This window comes from Phoenix dactylifera, chromosome 8, assembly GCF_009389715.1.
Source record: "Phoenix dactylifera cultivar Barhee BC4 chromosome 8, palm_55x_up_171113_PBpolish2nd_filt_p, whole genome shotgun sequence".
Lineage (NCBI taxonomy): Eukaryota > Viridiplantae > Streptophyta > Magnoliopsida > Arecales > Arecaceae > Phoenix > Phoenix dactylifera.
In genome coordinates, this window is record NC_052399.1 from 11,406,542 (window position 1) to 11,421,914 (window position 15,373).

General features: G+C 50.9%; 1 protein-coding gene across 1 annotated transcript; it reads left to right on the forward strand.

Annotated features, from left to right (window-relative positions):
- The first annotated feature begins 2,818 nt into the window (after positions 1-2,818).
- Positions 2,819-4,902, forward strand: LOC103695641. The gene is made up of 3 exons (XM_008777013.3): positions 2,819-3,735; positions 3,825-4,017; positions 4,105-4,902. The coding sequence occupies exons 1-3, from the start codon at positions 3,355-3,357 to the stop codon at positions 4,698-4,700; spliced, it is 1,170 nt and encodes a 389-aa protein (XP_008775235.1). The 5' UTR covers positions 2,819-3,354; the 3' UTR covers positions 4,701-4,902.
- Positions 4,903-15,373: the final 10,471 nt, after the last annotated feature.

The window sequence follows — 15,373 nt, forward strand, 5'->3', positions numbered from 1 at the left end:
CGAGCCCCTAAAATCTGGACTTGCTCGAAACATGATATGAATGAAAATATGAGATCCAAGCTGCAATATCAAAATCTTATGCTAATTTAGATTTTATAGAAACCACAAATCCAAGGGTAATTCAAATCTTATCTGAATCTCCATAGACTAAAACCATTCCAACTCATTTGCAACCATCTTACAGTTCAAAGGCATTACATCTTAGCCGCACATGCACTGTTAGACAATATCATTATTTTAAACTCATCACAATTAGTTGAGAAGCTTAACCCATATCACAAGGAATTCAATCATATAGCTTGCCATAATCTATACTTTGTTTAATACATAAATTGGTTCAGAATTTTAAGTCGAGCTCCTAAAATCTGGACTTGCTCGAAACATGATATGAATGAAAATATGAGATCTAAGCTGCAATATCAAAATCTTATTCTAATTTAGATTTTATTGAAACTACAAATCTAAAGATAAATCAAATCAAATCAAATCTGGATCTTCATAGATTAGAACCATTCCAACTCACTTGCAACCACCTTTATCATTCAAAGATATTACATCTTAGCCGCAATAAAGAATGCGAATGAACTGTTAGATAATATTATTATTCTAAACTCATCACAATTAGCTTATCTGAGAAGCTTAACTCTTATCACAAAAAGCCCAAGCATATAGCTTGCCCTAATCTATGTTTTGTTTAATACAAATATCCTTAACATCGACTAGTACATCATTGGGAAACGACTACGCGTTTTATTTTAATGACTTGATCCAGACAAATTCCTTGCAGGATTGCTAACTCCCATCTTCTTCCCCATTTTGTGGCAAGCAAAGCTTGAGTGGAAGCTTTCATCAATTGATGGGTCCATGGTGCTGCATACCCCACACGCTATCGTATAATTTATTCATGTAATTATTGGAAAACGCCACTGGTCATTGCCATTATTAAATTACTTTCCCTTGCGTCTCATCATAAACCCTTTTTCCATCAGTGTGGTTGTTGTTGTTATTATTATTATTATTATTATTATTATTATTATTTTATAATAATTTTCTGGTAAGTTCTAGGGATGCAGCAGTAATTCCAGTACCACGTGGCAAGGTTTAAGTCATCCAAGTGCGAACTGATGGGCCATGGCTCCAAAACCACTTGCTAGCCACTAAGGTAGTAGCATAGATAGAGCAGAGCTTTGTATCCACCGAAGTGGTGCAGGTTTGAAACGCGCGAGCATCATTAAATTTGGAGACTAGATGCTCCATATTTGGACGCTTTTGGTGGAAGCACTACTGGTCCGTTGGTACCGAGATGTCGCACTCACACATAGGTGAGGAACCCAGTGGAAAAACCCATAGATCGGAGAGGGTATGCAGAAATTTGCGGTCTGCAATGAACATTTTCTGATGGAGAGGGGGGGTCCAGTGGAGGCTGCAACGCGGGTGTAGCTTCCCCTCCCCCCCCCCCCTTTTCAACACAAAAAAAAAAAAAAAAAAAAAAACCCCGCTTGCTAGTACTAGTTGAAAGGAACAACGGAATGAAACCCGGGTGGTTCTATATACACCCCCCCTTATTGCTAAGGACACCCCCCAAAAACCAAAAAGAAAATACCCAAACTAACCTTTAGTGTAATTACCATATTGCCCTTGAAATTTTCTCAGTACACCCTCCCTTCCTCCTCCTCCGTTTCGTTTTGAAAAGAAAAAAAAAAAAACACCCCTCAAACCCCCCTTAAACCCCTCGATCCATTTACATCGTTTAGGCGATCTTTGAAGGAGATTTAAGCCCCATTCGAAGCATGGACAAGCAACTAGTGATTTGGGACGAAGAATCGGCAGCAAAGGTACGTGTTCCACCTTGTTTCGAAATTTTTTTTTTTCACGGTTCGTGCTCCGTTCGGCACTGGATCGCCGAACAAAAGGCTTCTGTTCGGCTGAACAGTGCCGAACAGAAGCCTTCTGTTCGGCAACCCTCAACCGAACTCTTCTGTTCGGCTGCACAGTGCCGAACAGAAGGCTTCTGTCCGGCACTGTGCAGCCGAACAGAAGGGTTCTGTCCGGCTCTGTGCAGCCGAACAGAATGCCGGCGACGAGAGGGAGAAGGGGGAACGGGGGGGTTTTGGGCGTTGGCGAGGTGCTTTGGGCGGAACAGTTCAAAGGGAGACGGAGGGGGTTTGGCCGCCGGCGAGGTGCTTGAGGCGAGGTTTTTTGGGCGGAAGGGAGAAGCCGGCGGGTGTTTTGGAGGGGAAGAGCGGGGTGGGGGGGGTTTGGGGGGTGTAGAGAGCAATTTAGGTGAGGGGGTGGGGAGGGTGGGGGTAATTTAGGAATTTTTAATATTTTAGGGGTGTCCTTAGCAAATGGGGGGGGGGTGTAGAGAGTATTTAATTTTTTTTTAATTTTTGGGGGGTGTCCTGAGCAATAGGGGGGGGTGTATATAGAACCACCCATGAAACCCTCGCATATTCGCCCACCTATTCCACTACTACCCCTACTAAATCAGATAGCTACGAAAATGCCAAAGCCTGATATTCTAAGCAACACCGTCCAGATTCACCAAACGCCAGTAAGTAATTGCCGGAAAGAGTGGAGGGCAATATAGACAGTTTACTCTGGGGGGCCTCATAAATATCCCGTGACGGGACACGTGGCGAGATCGTTGTGGAAGGTCGGGACAGTCCCCATGAACGCCGCCACGTAGCCGAGGTACAGGACCTCTGCGGTTAAGGATTAACCTGCACCACGTCAGCGTCCCACGTGGACAAGCGAGTCCTAGTCATCACTTCCGGCCCCACAGTTCCCCCTTTAAAACACCCTCTTCTTTCCCCGGTCCTCTCTTCATGTCTCCCAAAGCTGGTCCGCAACACGTCGATTCCCCTCGCCGGAGGAAAAGAAAAAACACCGGAGACGTGGACGGAAGATTCGAATTTTCCGGCACGAAGGATCGCCGGACGGCCGGTGGAGACCGCCCAAAGCGACATGCTTTATGGTGATGGGAAGTCATTCCATTCTTCTTGCTTCGGAAATCGAGCACGGCGATTGCAGCAGGGATGGCGTACTGATGGAGTCGATGGCGATCTCCTGATCTTTTTGTTTTAATGAGTTCTTGATCGCCTTTTTTATTCCAAAATTTCTTGGTTGTCGCTTTTAATTCGAGCTCTGGAGTCGGTTCCGTAGGGTTCTATTATTAGCATTTCTTGTAATCTTGTGTCAGAGCTCCGATTCCACCATTTTTTCCTCGATTAAGTGGGGATTTTGGGCGTCCGAACTCTACAAATGGAACAGTAGCAGTTTTCTTTCCATTTCTGTAGCTTGGGGTGAGAGGAAGAGGTAAAGGAGCGAGGGTGTTTGGGTTTTGGGGAAACCATGCCGTTTCCGATGAAGATCCAGCCGATCGATGCGAAGGGGATGGTGAGGAGCGAGCCGGCCAAACCAGTGGGGAAATCGCGGCTGAAGCGGCTTTTTGAGCGGCAATTCCAATTCCCAGCCGTGCTGAGGATCTCGTCGGCCGAGAAGCTAGCCGCCGCCGCCGCCGGCGATCCGGAGCCCAGCTCCGTGTGCCTGGACAAGATGGTCCAAAGCTTCATGGAGGACAACAGCAGCGAGAAGCCGTCCCGCTGCGGCCGCCACCGATGCAACTGCTTCCACGGCAACTGCGACGAGAGGTCCGACGACGATGCGGACTTCCCCGGCGGCGACCCCTCTCCGTTGATCCCCACCTCCTCCGATGCTGCTGAGGTTGTCAAGGTAGGAGAAATACTTCGATCTCCGATCGCTTCTCATTCTAAAAGATCCCAAATCTTTGCTCATCTTGATCGCATCGATCTCTTCTATAGGGTTTAGTGCTCTGCACGAGCGTCGCGGAGAGGAATCTCTTGGCGGACGCGTCGAACATCATGGAGAATTTTACCAAGATGGGCAGAGGAAAAGAAGATTCTCGAAGGGCCGTCGCCGACGGCCTCCGCGCTCTCGGCTACGACGCCGCCGTCTGCAAGTCTCGCTGGGAGAAATGCCCTTCCTTTCCGGCCGGTAGATTTCGATCCAAATCGCCGTTAATTTTTTTATTCCTTTCATGCGTTCGATCGATTGACGGCGTTAGGTTGGTCTCGACGGCAGGGGAGTACGAGTACGTGGACGTGATCGTAGCGGGCGGGGAGCGGTTGCTGGTGGACGTGGACTTCCGATCGGAGTTCGAGATCGCACGGTCCACGAAGACGTACCGGGTGGTGCTGCAATCGCTGCCGTCCGTCTTTGTAGGCAAGGAGGACCGGCTGCAGCAGATCGTCTCCGTCGCCTGCGAGGCGGCGCGGCAGAGCCTCAAGAAGAAGGGTCTCCACTTCCCGCCGTGGCGGAAGCTCGAGTACATGCGGGCCAAGTGGCTCTCCCCCTTCGAGCGGACGGCCCCAATCATCCCCCCAGAACGAACACAACGATCAGACGGTCAAGGTGAAGTCGAAGCGAGGCGAGAGTCGGAGGATGGAAAGAAGAATGACAACAGCTGCGACGGCGGCACGATCGGTTCGACCTCAGCCATCCAGTTCTCCGGCGAGGCCGAGGAACCCGTCGCCATCGCGGAGGCGGCGATGGCGGAGGAGGAGAGGGTCACGGTAGTGGTGTCGTCGTGGGAGCCGCCGGCGGTGAATCCAAAGGCGGCCCAGAGAGGGGCGAAGGTCGTCCCTGGGTTGTCTTCCGTTCTCAGAGACGAGCCCTAATTTTCGAAGTTTTGGATATTTTCTTTTTTTTTTCTGCTGAGAAAAAACTATATATATATATATATAAGTATAACTGAAAAATCTCCTTATCCTTTTCTTTTTTCGGCCCCTTCGTAGGCCTGTAAGAACAAAAACTCGCCCTTGGACTAATATGTCAAAATAAATAGTAATAGAATACAATTACATTTCTTTTCTAAATAAATAATTGGGGCCCCACCCCAGCCCGCAGCATCTGGTACGCCCTTATAGTATTTATTTTAAATTTTGCTTCTGAGTTTTAAATAAAAGTAACTTTAATGTTTGTTTATGTTGTTCTTTATGTACAACTGACCAAGCCCCTGCGGTGGCGGTTTCTTGAAGGGAAACGGCGAGAGTCCAAGCGATAGAATAAAGGTTTATCTCTCCTCCCCCTTCATTTGATATCCTCCGTCCTATATTGCTTTATTCTTTTTCTTTTTATTTTTTTAAAATCTCTATAGCTATAAGGATATTAAAAATGAAAACGACAACCGAGTGGGACGGACGACGGCAGCCTCGTGCGTCTCGGACGCCGTGAGAGTGTGAACCCATAAACAATTCCACGGGAATTGCGTGATTCTCCCTGGCCTCAAACCGGACAGGCTAAAGGAGAAATCCGGCTTCGGTTCAGCTCCTTCCCGGCTCGAACCGGATTTACGAACCGATGAAACTACCCTTGTCTGGAAGGCATTGAATATGTCGTGCCTGCCGTCCTTTTCCTTCCACCTCCCTGGTTTCCTTGCGCACGTTAGCCTCCGCCCCTGTTCGGAGCTAACATGCGCCAAAGATTAAAAAACTAGGATGGGACGGTACCGCTCCCACGGGCTGGTGGTGGTATTAGTAAAGCTGCCCTCCGAAACGCGCCCCGCGTCTTGTCTCCATGATGGTGACATCCCCTCCCTCCCCACCACAATCATTGCACCATCTCTTCCTACCTGTATAGACAAATGCTGCCGAGGAGGAACCGTGAAATTTCTGTAAGACAATGCTTCTCTCTTTAGCGTGGGGACCCCTCCCACTTTCTGCCAAGGGAGAGGCTAGAGAGGGCGAGGACGCGAATCAAACAACCCTCGGCCATCGGCAAAGCAAATCCATGGCCTTCGAATAATGACAAACGGTAGGGAATACTGTTTAATAAGTAAAAAAGAGCATGATATGAAAAATAAATAATTGATTTTGAAAAAAATTAATCACTTTCGAAATAGATTTGAGTCTCTATTCATGTTTGGTTGGATTGGAATATAATTTAAACTAAATGTTAGGTAGAATTTTGAAACTAAAATAATAATGTGCATGAGAGAATAGATTTTAAAGCTAAATAGGAATTTTGAAAAAGGAAAACTCACACAAATTTCGCAAAAAAAAATTCTTTATATTCCTATATTTTCATATACTAGATATATGTGGTTTATCCTCTCGGTATATTCCATAAAATTATTAAAAATTATCGGATTTTGGAATGCCATTTACACCCTTATTCATGACCCGTCCAATCCATCTCTTTTGCTTCCTATATATCCAACCCCTTGAACCAGAACCATGTTTCTGGACCGTTTGTAAGGGGGAGCTAAGATGGCCCTATCGGACGCACCTCCCATGGCCGAAAACATTTATCCTGAAAATAATGGACACGCGACTTTACCAGTACCCGGTCTGGGGGGGTATTGAAAGCATGCCGGCCAATCGCAACCGCAATGGCTTCTTCACATCCTCATCGGTACCTTAAAAAAAAAAAAAAAAAGGCGTATTGAGACTTTTGGATGCACGTGAGTTCGTAGGTGAAACACATTATATATGCGTCAAGTCGCAAAATCCTGCTATAATCAATGTGGTAGTTGAGTAGGCGGACGGGGCCTGGGGATATTTTAGAAACGTCTGTATCAGCTGATGCGTGTGGATGATGGTGTTCTCAGCTGCTGATCTCAAATAATAGCTGGGTGCCAAAAAAAGTAAATATAAACTAGCACTTCATCTAGGAGTCATTTCATTTAAGTGATCTAGAAGTATAAAGCCTTAAATGAGATTTTTTTTATATATATATATATATATATATTTATGGAGAAGTGTAGTTGATTTTGAAGCTTTAAAAGGAGAGAAGAATACCAATCAGCTGAGCTCAGGCTGGTTTGGTCTTTAGTTTATTAGTCCGAGAGAATCCAAAGCTTGGCTCACCTGCAAAACTTACTCAATTGAGTCTCCTGTCCTCTTTGTCCTTGCGTTTGTATTCTCTGAAAACAAGGGGCCTGGGAGCCCTCTGTATTGCTTTGGCCAAGCCATCTTCTGACGCTCATGCTGAGAGCTCGCTGATTGGCCTCCGAAAATAATCCCCCTCGCTCCCTCGGGAGGAAGGAAGAAAACGACCGCACTCGAGCCCACTTTGGCAGCTATGTCGTCATCTCTGTCACCAAATTTAGTTTTAGTTGTACATCGAGACAGGCTCACCGTATGGGCTAGGAATCTTGACCCCGTCACGCTGTGTATATTTTTTCTCTGAGGCAGCGTCACGCTATCTGTATTGCCCAGTGGGAGGACCACCACCTCTAGGTGAGTTAGACCAACCACTGACATCAGAGATCAAAGGGACCAAGATAACAATGGGTTGGGCCAGTCTAGGGGGGGGACAAACACTATCCATGGGAGAGGATATGGGCAGGTAATTCTCAGCTCCATTCCCGGGAAGTAGCATGTTAGGTGGGCATTCAGTTCACCTTTCAATGCATTATTTTTGCATGATCAATTATTTTTGGGACCTCCCTCCCAAATGGGGACTCTCAATTGTCCTGCTGCCTTGTTGAAATACGGAGGGGTTAAGGCTGGCTGGAGAGTAGTCCAAGTCCTGCCAATGAAGTGTCCATTCTGCATTCAATATGATCCAAAGTATGAAAAATCCTACTAGTCTTGCACAGTCATACTATTATAGATCAGGTAATTCATTTTGACCGTTCAATGTTGTAGAACTGCTTCACTCTTCTTGATTTCACTTCTAAACTTAAGGAGGACTTTTATGAGTCATTGGTCAGAGGCAGTGAAGTTGATCCCTTTCGCATTAGAGCTCTTGATGAGTCAAAGGTGGTTGGTGTTGGAGAGGGGGAGGGGGAGGGAGAGAGAGGAAGAAAAACTCAATTTTAGGATACTTACTTTTATGAAGTTTATAACACAAGTTTCACAATCTCGAGCAACAATTTTGGCTTTGAGGGATTGACCTATAACTATTAAACAATATTAAGCAATCATTTCATCCGGAGGGGGGGGGGGGGACCAGTTTGCAGCCTTATTCTTACGCGCTTACATCCTGTGATTAACTTGAAAGCAACCCCAAAACCACGGGATATGTGAGATTAAAACGTCTTCAGCGCGCAATGGATTTGTAAACTATACCGACTCTGGATATAATAATATAGGCCTCGATTTGGGAGATATGCATCTTCAACAGCTCTTGCTTCGTTAATTATTATATATATTAAATCAAAAGTGTTGGAGGAAAAACCCCAAGTCATATCGCCACGGAGGCGCTCGGCCAAAGAGCGCCGACCAGGAGGATGCTCGGCCAAAGAATGCCGACCAGGAAGGCGCTCGACTAAAGGGCGCCGACCGGAGAGAGCGCCAAGAGGCGCCCAATCAAAATAACCAAGTAGAGATGCTCGGATAGGAAGAGCCGACCAGCGGACGCCGACCAGAGAAGCGCTCAACTAGAAAGCACTGACTAGAGAGAGCGCCAAATAGAGGCGCTCGGCTAGAAGGTGCTCGCCCAAAGGGCGCCGACCAGGAGTACTCGAAGCAACCCCGCCACAGGGCACCCCTCTGAGCGACCAGCTCGGCTCGGCACCCTTGCCGAGCCGATGCCTTAACTAATACTCCTCCCCGCCAAGCTTTCTCGAAAGGTCCGGCGGCTATACACGCGACTCTACTATAGCCTGCCACTATCTCCAAGCCATCAAGGCATAAGATCTCTGCAGGTATTCGGCACGACCTGCCATTAATGCATGAGACTCCCTCAAGTCTCCGATGCACCCAGTCATTTAATGAGCACGGCCCAAGACGATCTCCGGATCACTGAACCATCAGAGCGTATGGCTCTCCCTGACCGCCGGTTCATTCGGTAATAAATGCACTTACCATCCACGGACCCCAGGCCCACCACAGCCGGCGGTTCAACCACTCCAACAGGTCCGATCGACCGTGACAACTCCCTGATTCAGGTCTGATTCGGTCCCGTTCTCCACTACGCCATTAATGGGCCAAATCGTGCCCAATTATTACAAAAGAGGACAAACCTCCTGTCACCTCCCAGGTAACAAAAATCCTTCTATAAAAGGAAACCTGGGGGAAAAAGGATGGGGGCCCCCGGACAGAACCCTCCTGGACCGGGTGAAAAGAAGCAAACAGCACAGACACAATGGAGGATATCACCCTCTTCATCTTCTTCATCTTATCCAAATATTCCTGCTGTCTTCTCCATATACTCTCTTCCTTGCTCTCTCCACATATCTGCCCCCCTCTGACTTAAGCATCGGAGGGCCGGCGCCGGGGAGCCCGGCCACCGGCTTTTTGCAGGACTTACACCCCTCCAGGAGGACGTCACCAGTCGGCGCGCCGCCGACCACCGTCCCTGCAGCGAAGCTCCTCCTTCCCCGGCTTCGCGGTAGCCCCTGGGTCCAATTTCCAGCAACAGTTGGCGCTAGAGGAAGGGCCCGAGTTCGCTGCCATGAAGCTAAGAAGCAAAGGGGCTTCCAACGCCTCTCGACGTCCTCCACCCAGTCCTGAGCATTCCGTCCGGAACTCACCACCTCCGGCCGAGTCAACCCCTCAAGTTCGGCCGGAGCAGTTTGATACCCTGGTGCAACAAGTGCAAGCCTTGGCTACCGCTGTCCAAAGCTTGCAACCCAGGGGCATCCCAACGGCACCGCCTCCTCCGGCTCCAGCTCAACCGGAGCCTCCTACAAGCGGACTTCCCCTTCGAGGTCAGGACTCCCAAGTCCAGGCCTCCCTCTGGAGAGAGCACCCAGCCAGAGGCTACGGAGGCTGGCCACAGCCTTCAGAAGCTGAGTCGGTTCCAGGGCAACCTGCGCTCGAACGAACCGCTGCAGTGATCCTCCGGAATGATGAACTCGACAAGAAGGTCGAGAAGCTGGAGCGCCAAATCCAGGCACTCCACGGGAGAAAATCAGGACGTGATAACGACTTCGAGTTCACTACGAAGTCACCATTCTCCCCGGAGATCGAAGATGAACCGGTCCCACTACGGTTCAAGATGCCCCAGGTGGAGCCTTACAACGGCAAGGCTGATCCCCTTAACCACCTGGAGAGTTACCGGGTCTTAACGGCCCTACAAGGAGCCTCGGAGGCCATGATGTGCAAAGCTTTTCCGGCGACACTCCGAGGGCCAGCCCGGCTTTGGTTCACCGGGCTGAAGCCGAGTACTGTCTCTTCCTTTGAGCAGCTCGGCAGACAATTTGCTGGCAACTTTGCCGCCAGCCAGCCCCAGCGGCGGACATCCGACTTCCTCCTTGACATTAAACAAAAGGAGGGAGAATTCTTCAAGGAGTACTTGGACCGGTTCACCGCCGCAACATGGGAGGTCCGGGAGCTTGACCAGTCCATCGCGATGTTCGCACTAAAGACTGGAGCCCGGTCCTACAGATTCCTCTTCTCGATCGAGAAGAATTTCCCTGCGGACCTCACTGAAATGTTCGCTCGGGCGCGGAAGTATGCCAAGGCAGAAGAGGCCGTGGCGGTTAGGCGGGGTGGGACCGAGCAGAACCCCAAGAAGAGACGTCGCGAGGAGCGCGGCCGGCCCAGAAGCCCGTCTCCGCGACGAGCTAAGAATCCGCCCCGCCCGAAGAGTCCACCCCGGTTGAGAGGACCGCCACAGCAGAGGTCACCACTCCGCCCGAGGTTCCCACTGCAGGCCCGTGCACTCGAAGGGAGGTATGAAAAGTATACTCCCCTCAATGCTCCTCGGGCTGAAATCCTCATGGAGATTGAGAGTCGGGATTGCATCCGGCTCCCACCTCCGAAGCCAGACACCAGAATCCGGCGTGATCTCCGGAAGTATTGCCGTTTCCACCGGGATCACGGCCATGATACCGAAGATTGTTATCAGCTCCGAAATGAGATCGAAGCACTCATTCGCCGAGGGGTGCTCGATCGGTTTGTGCAGGGCCGGCGTGAAGGGAAGAAGCCAGCCGAAGGAGCAGCACAGCCTGAAGGTTCAAATGCCAACAGGCCCATCGCCGGCGTCATCAACACTATCCGAGGCGGGACCTCGGCTGGGGAAGCCTCAGGAGAAGAAGCCTCCTCAAAGCGCCCGCGCACCTCTGAAGCCATCTCCTTCTCAGATGATGATCTAGAGGGAGTCGAAACTCCCCATGATGATGCCGTGGTCATCTCCATGATCATAAATAAATTTGATGTAAAACGCATCCTGGTTGATAATGGAAGCTCGGCGAATGTTTTGTATTTTGGTGCTTATTGTAAAATGGGGATGACAAAAGAACAGCTGCGGAGGATGAATGCTCCGTTAGTTGGATTTACTGGGGATTCAGTCCCAGTAGAGGGCGAGATCGACCTTCTGGTCACAGCCGGGCTCGCCCCTCGTGAAAGTACCGTGGGTATGAGCTTCCTTGTAATACGCCTGCCCTCGGTTTACAATGCCATCCTTGGAAGACCAAGACTCAACGCCCTCCGAGCAGTGGTCTCAACTCACCACCTGCTGATGTGATTCCCTACCAGCCAGGGAGTCGGTGAAGTTCGAGGGGACCAAATAGTGGCAAGGCGATGCTACCTGCGACCCACGAGGCAAGACGACCAGCCGAGGTGTCTGCCCCAACGACTGACCAGCCTTCGACTGAAATTATGGAGGCACGGGTCAACCCCCAGAAAGAGAGGGTAGAGCCTGGTGAGTTGTTAATTCAAGTTTCCTTACGAGAGAACTTTTCCGAGCTAACCGTGCAGGTCGGCTCTGGCCTTGGCGAACACGAGAGGAGTCGCCTCGTCAACTTCCTACGGGACAACATGGATGTCTTCGCATGGTCGCCTGCAGACATGCCGGGATAGATCCGGAGGTCATGGTCCACCGGCTTCAGGTGAAGCCGACCTGCAAGCCCGTGCGACAAAAGAAGCGAGGCGCCGCCCCTGAACGACAACGAGCAGCAGCCGAAGAGGTCGGCAAGCTCCTAGAAGCCGGCTTCATCCGGGAGATATCCTACCCGGAATGGCTCGCCAATGTGGTCCTCGTCAAGAAAGCCAGCGGGAAGTGGCGTATGTGCGTGGACTATACCGACCTGAATAAAGCCTGCCCGAAGGACAGCTTTCCACTCCCCAGCATCGACCAGCTCGTGGACTCCACCTCGGGTCACGAGCTGCTGGCATTCATGGACGCCTTTTCCGGATACAACCAGATCCGCATGGCGTCGGAAGATGAGGAAAAGACAGCCTTCATCGCCGACGGGGGAACCTACTACTACAAGGTAATGCCATTCGGCTTGAAAAATGCCGGGGCAACTTATCAAAGGCTGGTCAGCCGGATCTTCAAAGACCAAATAGGCCGAAACATGGAGGTCTACGTGGATGACATGCTGGTAAAAAGCAAGGTGGCGCAAGACCACATAGCCGACCTCAATGAAGCATTCTCTACACTCCGAAAGTACCAGATGAAGCTCAACCCAGCTAAATGTGCATTCGGGGTCACCTCCGGCAAATTCCTCGGCTTCATCATTACACAACGAGGAATTGAGGCCAATCCAGAGAAGATCCGAGCCCTCCAAGAGATGACACCTCCCAGGACGGTCAAAGAGGTACAGCGGCTCACGGGCCGAGTGGCAGCCCTCGGGAGATTCATCTTCCGCTCGGCCGAGCGCTGCCTTCCATTCTTTGCAGCCCTCAAGAAGCCGAAGAACTTTTTGTGGTCGGACGAGTGCCAGCAATCTTTTGAAGAGCTCAAGCACCTACTGGCTTCCCCTCCCCTGCTCATGAAGCCTCAACAGGGTGAGCTCCTCTACTTGTATCTAGCTGTCTCCCCTGTAGCAGTAAGCTCGGTCCTGGTCCGAGAGCAGGGCAAACTCCAGAAGCCGGTATATTATACCAGTCGGGTCTTAAGGGACGCCGAGACCCGATACTCCAAGCTTGAGAAGACCGCCTATGCTTTGGTCATCTCGGCTCGGAGGCTCCGACCCTACTTCCAAGCTCATACAGTGGCTGTGCTGACTGACCAGCCGGTCAAGCAGATCCTGCAGAGATCAGATCGCGCGGGTCGGATCACTAAATGGGCCATTGAGCTCGGAGAATTCGACATCGAGTACCGGCCCAGACCGGCGATCAAAGCACAAGCACTCGCAGACTTTATAGTCGAGTGCACCATACCGGATGAGGTCGAGCCTGAACCTGAGCCACCGGTGGAGCTGACCCCGAGTTTGACATGGACTCTGCATGTCGATGGCTCTTCAAACTCGGGGGGTAGCGGAGCGGGACTTATCCTCACCAGCCCGGAAGGGGTGGTTGCCGAGCAAGCCTTGCGCCTCGAATTTTCTGCCTCAAATAACATGGCGGAGTATGAGGCACTTGTCGCCGGGCTCAAGCTAGCCAAGGAGCTAGGAGTGAAGGGCTTGAAGGCCTTCAGTGATTCTCAGCTCGTTGTCAACCAAATTATGGGCGACTTCGAAGCCAGAGACCCGACCATGCAGAAGTATCTTTAGAAGGTACGGGATCTCGTCCGACCTTGGAGTCCTTTCATATTCAACATGTTGCCAGGTCGGAGAATCTCAGGGCCGACCAGCTATCAAAGCTGGCGTCCTCTCGCATGAGCGAGCTTTCCAAAGAGGCAGTGCTGGAATATCTCCAAAAGCCCAGCACAGACGGGCCCGAGCAGACCCTCTGCACCGAGTTCGAGCCAAGCTGGATGGATGAACTCATCAGCTATCTGCAAGACGAAACCCTCCCCGCTGATGAACGAGAGGCTCGCCGAATCAAGCGCCTCGTCACCCGGTACATACTACACGAGGGAAAGCTCTATCGGAGATCCTTCACCTCTCCCCTCCTCAGATGCCTTCGCCCAACGGAAGCTAATTATGCCCTGCGCGAAGTCCACGAAGGAATTTGTGAAAACCATCTGGGAGGGCGAGCATTGGCCCATAAAATTCTGCGCCAAGGATATTATTGGCCGACACTCCAGAAGGATGCTATGGATTTCGTCCAAAGATGCGACCGGTGCCAAAGGAACGCCAATGTTCAGCGCCGGCCCTCGGCTCCTTTGACCTCTATCAGCTCCCCTTGGCCTTTGCCCAGTGGGGGATTGACATTCTAGGGCCATTTCCATTGGCCACCGGGCAAAGGAAGTTCCTGGTCGTCTCCATCGACTACTTCACAAAGTGGGTAGAAGCCGAGCCCCTCGCCCGGATCACCGAGCAGAAGATGTGGGATTTCGTCTGGAAGTCCATCATTTGCAGATTCGGGCTTCCCCGCATCCTTATCTCTGACAACGGTCGCCAGTTCGACAACATCCATTTCAGAGAGTTCTGCTCCGAGCTTGGCATTGACCACCGCTTCACCTCGGTCGCGCATCCTCAGACAAACGGAGAAACCGAGGTAACAAATCGTACTATCTTGCACGGTCTCAAAGCCAGGCTCGACAAATCTAAAGGACAATGGGTCGAAGACCTGTACAATATCCTGTGGGCTTACCGGACCACGTTCCGCGTCCCCACCGGCGAGACTCCCTTCAACCTAACATATGGGACGGAGGCCGTCATTCCACTAGATATTGGGCTCCCCTCTCCAAGAGTTGAGCACCATGATGCCAGCTCCAACTCTTCGCAGCTCAGAGGCAACCTCGACCTGATCGAGGAAACAAGGGAGGCCGCCCGAGTGCGTATGGCAAGGTACCAGCAAAAGACAGCTCAGTACTACAACGCCAGGGTCAAAGTCAAATCTTTCAGACCAGGGGACCTTGTCCTCAGAAGAGCTGAAGCCTCCCGACCAACTGAGCAAGGGAAGCTGGCCCCAAATTGGGAAGGACCATACCGAGTCACGTGCATCCGCCGACCCGAGACTTATAAGCTAGAGTCCCTAGACGGGACTCCCATTCCACGGAGTTAGAGCTCTGAAAATCTCCGCGTGTACCACCAGTAGAACCCTAAGGGGTTCCCCATTATTCAACCATTGAATTTCATTCTATGAATTTCATTTCACAATAAACTGATGGTTTGCGTGCTTATTCCGAGCTCACCAATTCTCCTGATTATCTCATGCCATCAGGTTTATTCTTCTTCCCTGACCACGGTTGGGATGCCCCGGTGCCTCGGGATGATGGAGTACCTACGTGGGCTCCCTGAAGATGTTCGTGAGTTCGTGGCGCGCTCTCTACCGGCGACGAGCTCGGCTCGTGCTCCATCGACTATTGAGTAGCGGTCCTCTCTGACCGGACGAGCTCGGCTCGTGCTCCATCGACTATTGAGTAGCGGTCCTCTCTGACCGGACGAGCTCGGCTCGTGCTCCATCGACTATTGAGTAGCGGTCCTCTCTGACCGGACGAGCTCGGCTCGTGCTCCATCGACTATGAGTAGCGGTCCTCTCTGACCGGACGAGCTCGGCTCGTGCTCCATCGACTATTGAGTAGCGATCCTCTCTGACCGGACGAGCTCGGCTCGTGCTCCATCGAC

Bases quoted from the DNA above. Each gene is read 5' to 3' on its own strand.
- LOC103695641 (XM_008777013.3), top strand. From the start codon at position 3,355: ATGCCGTTTCCGATGAAGATCCAGCCGATCGATGCGAAGGGGATGGTG. The intron at 3,736-3,824 runs GTAGGAGAAATA...TCTCTTCTATAG, and splicing joins ATGCTGCTGAGGTTGTCAAG to GGTTTAGTGCTCTGCACGAG. The intron at 4,018-4,104 runs GTAGATTTCGAT...TCTCGACGGCAG, and splicing joins ATGCCCTTCCTTTCCGGCCG to GGGAGTACGAGTACGTGGAC.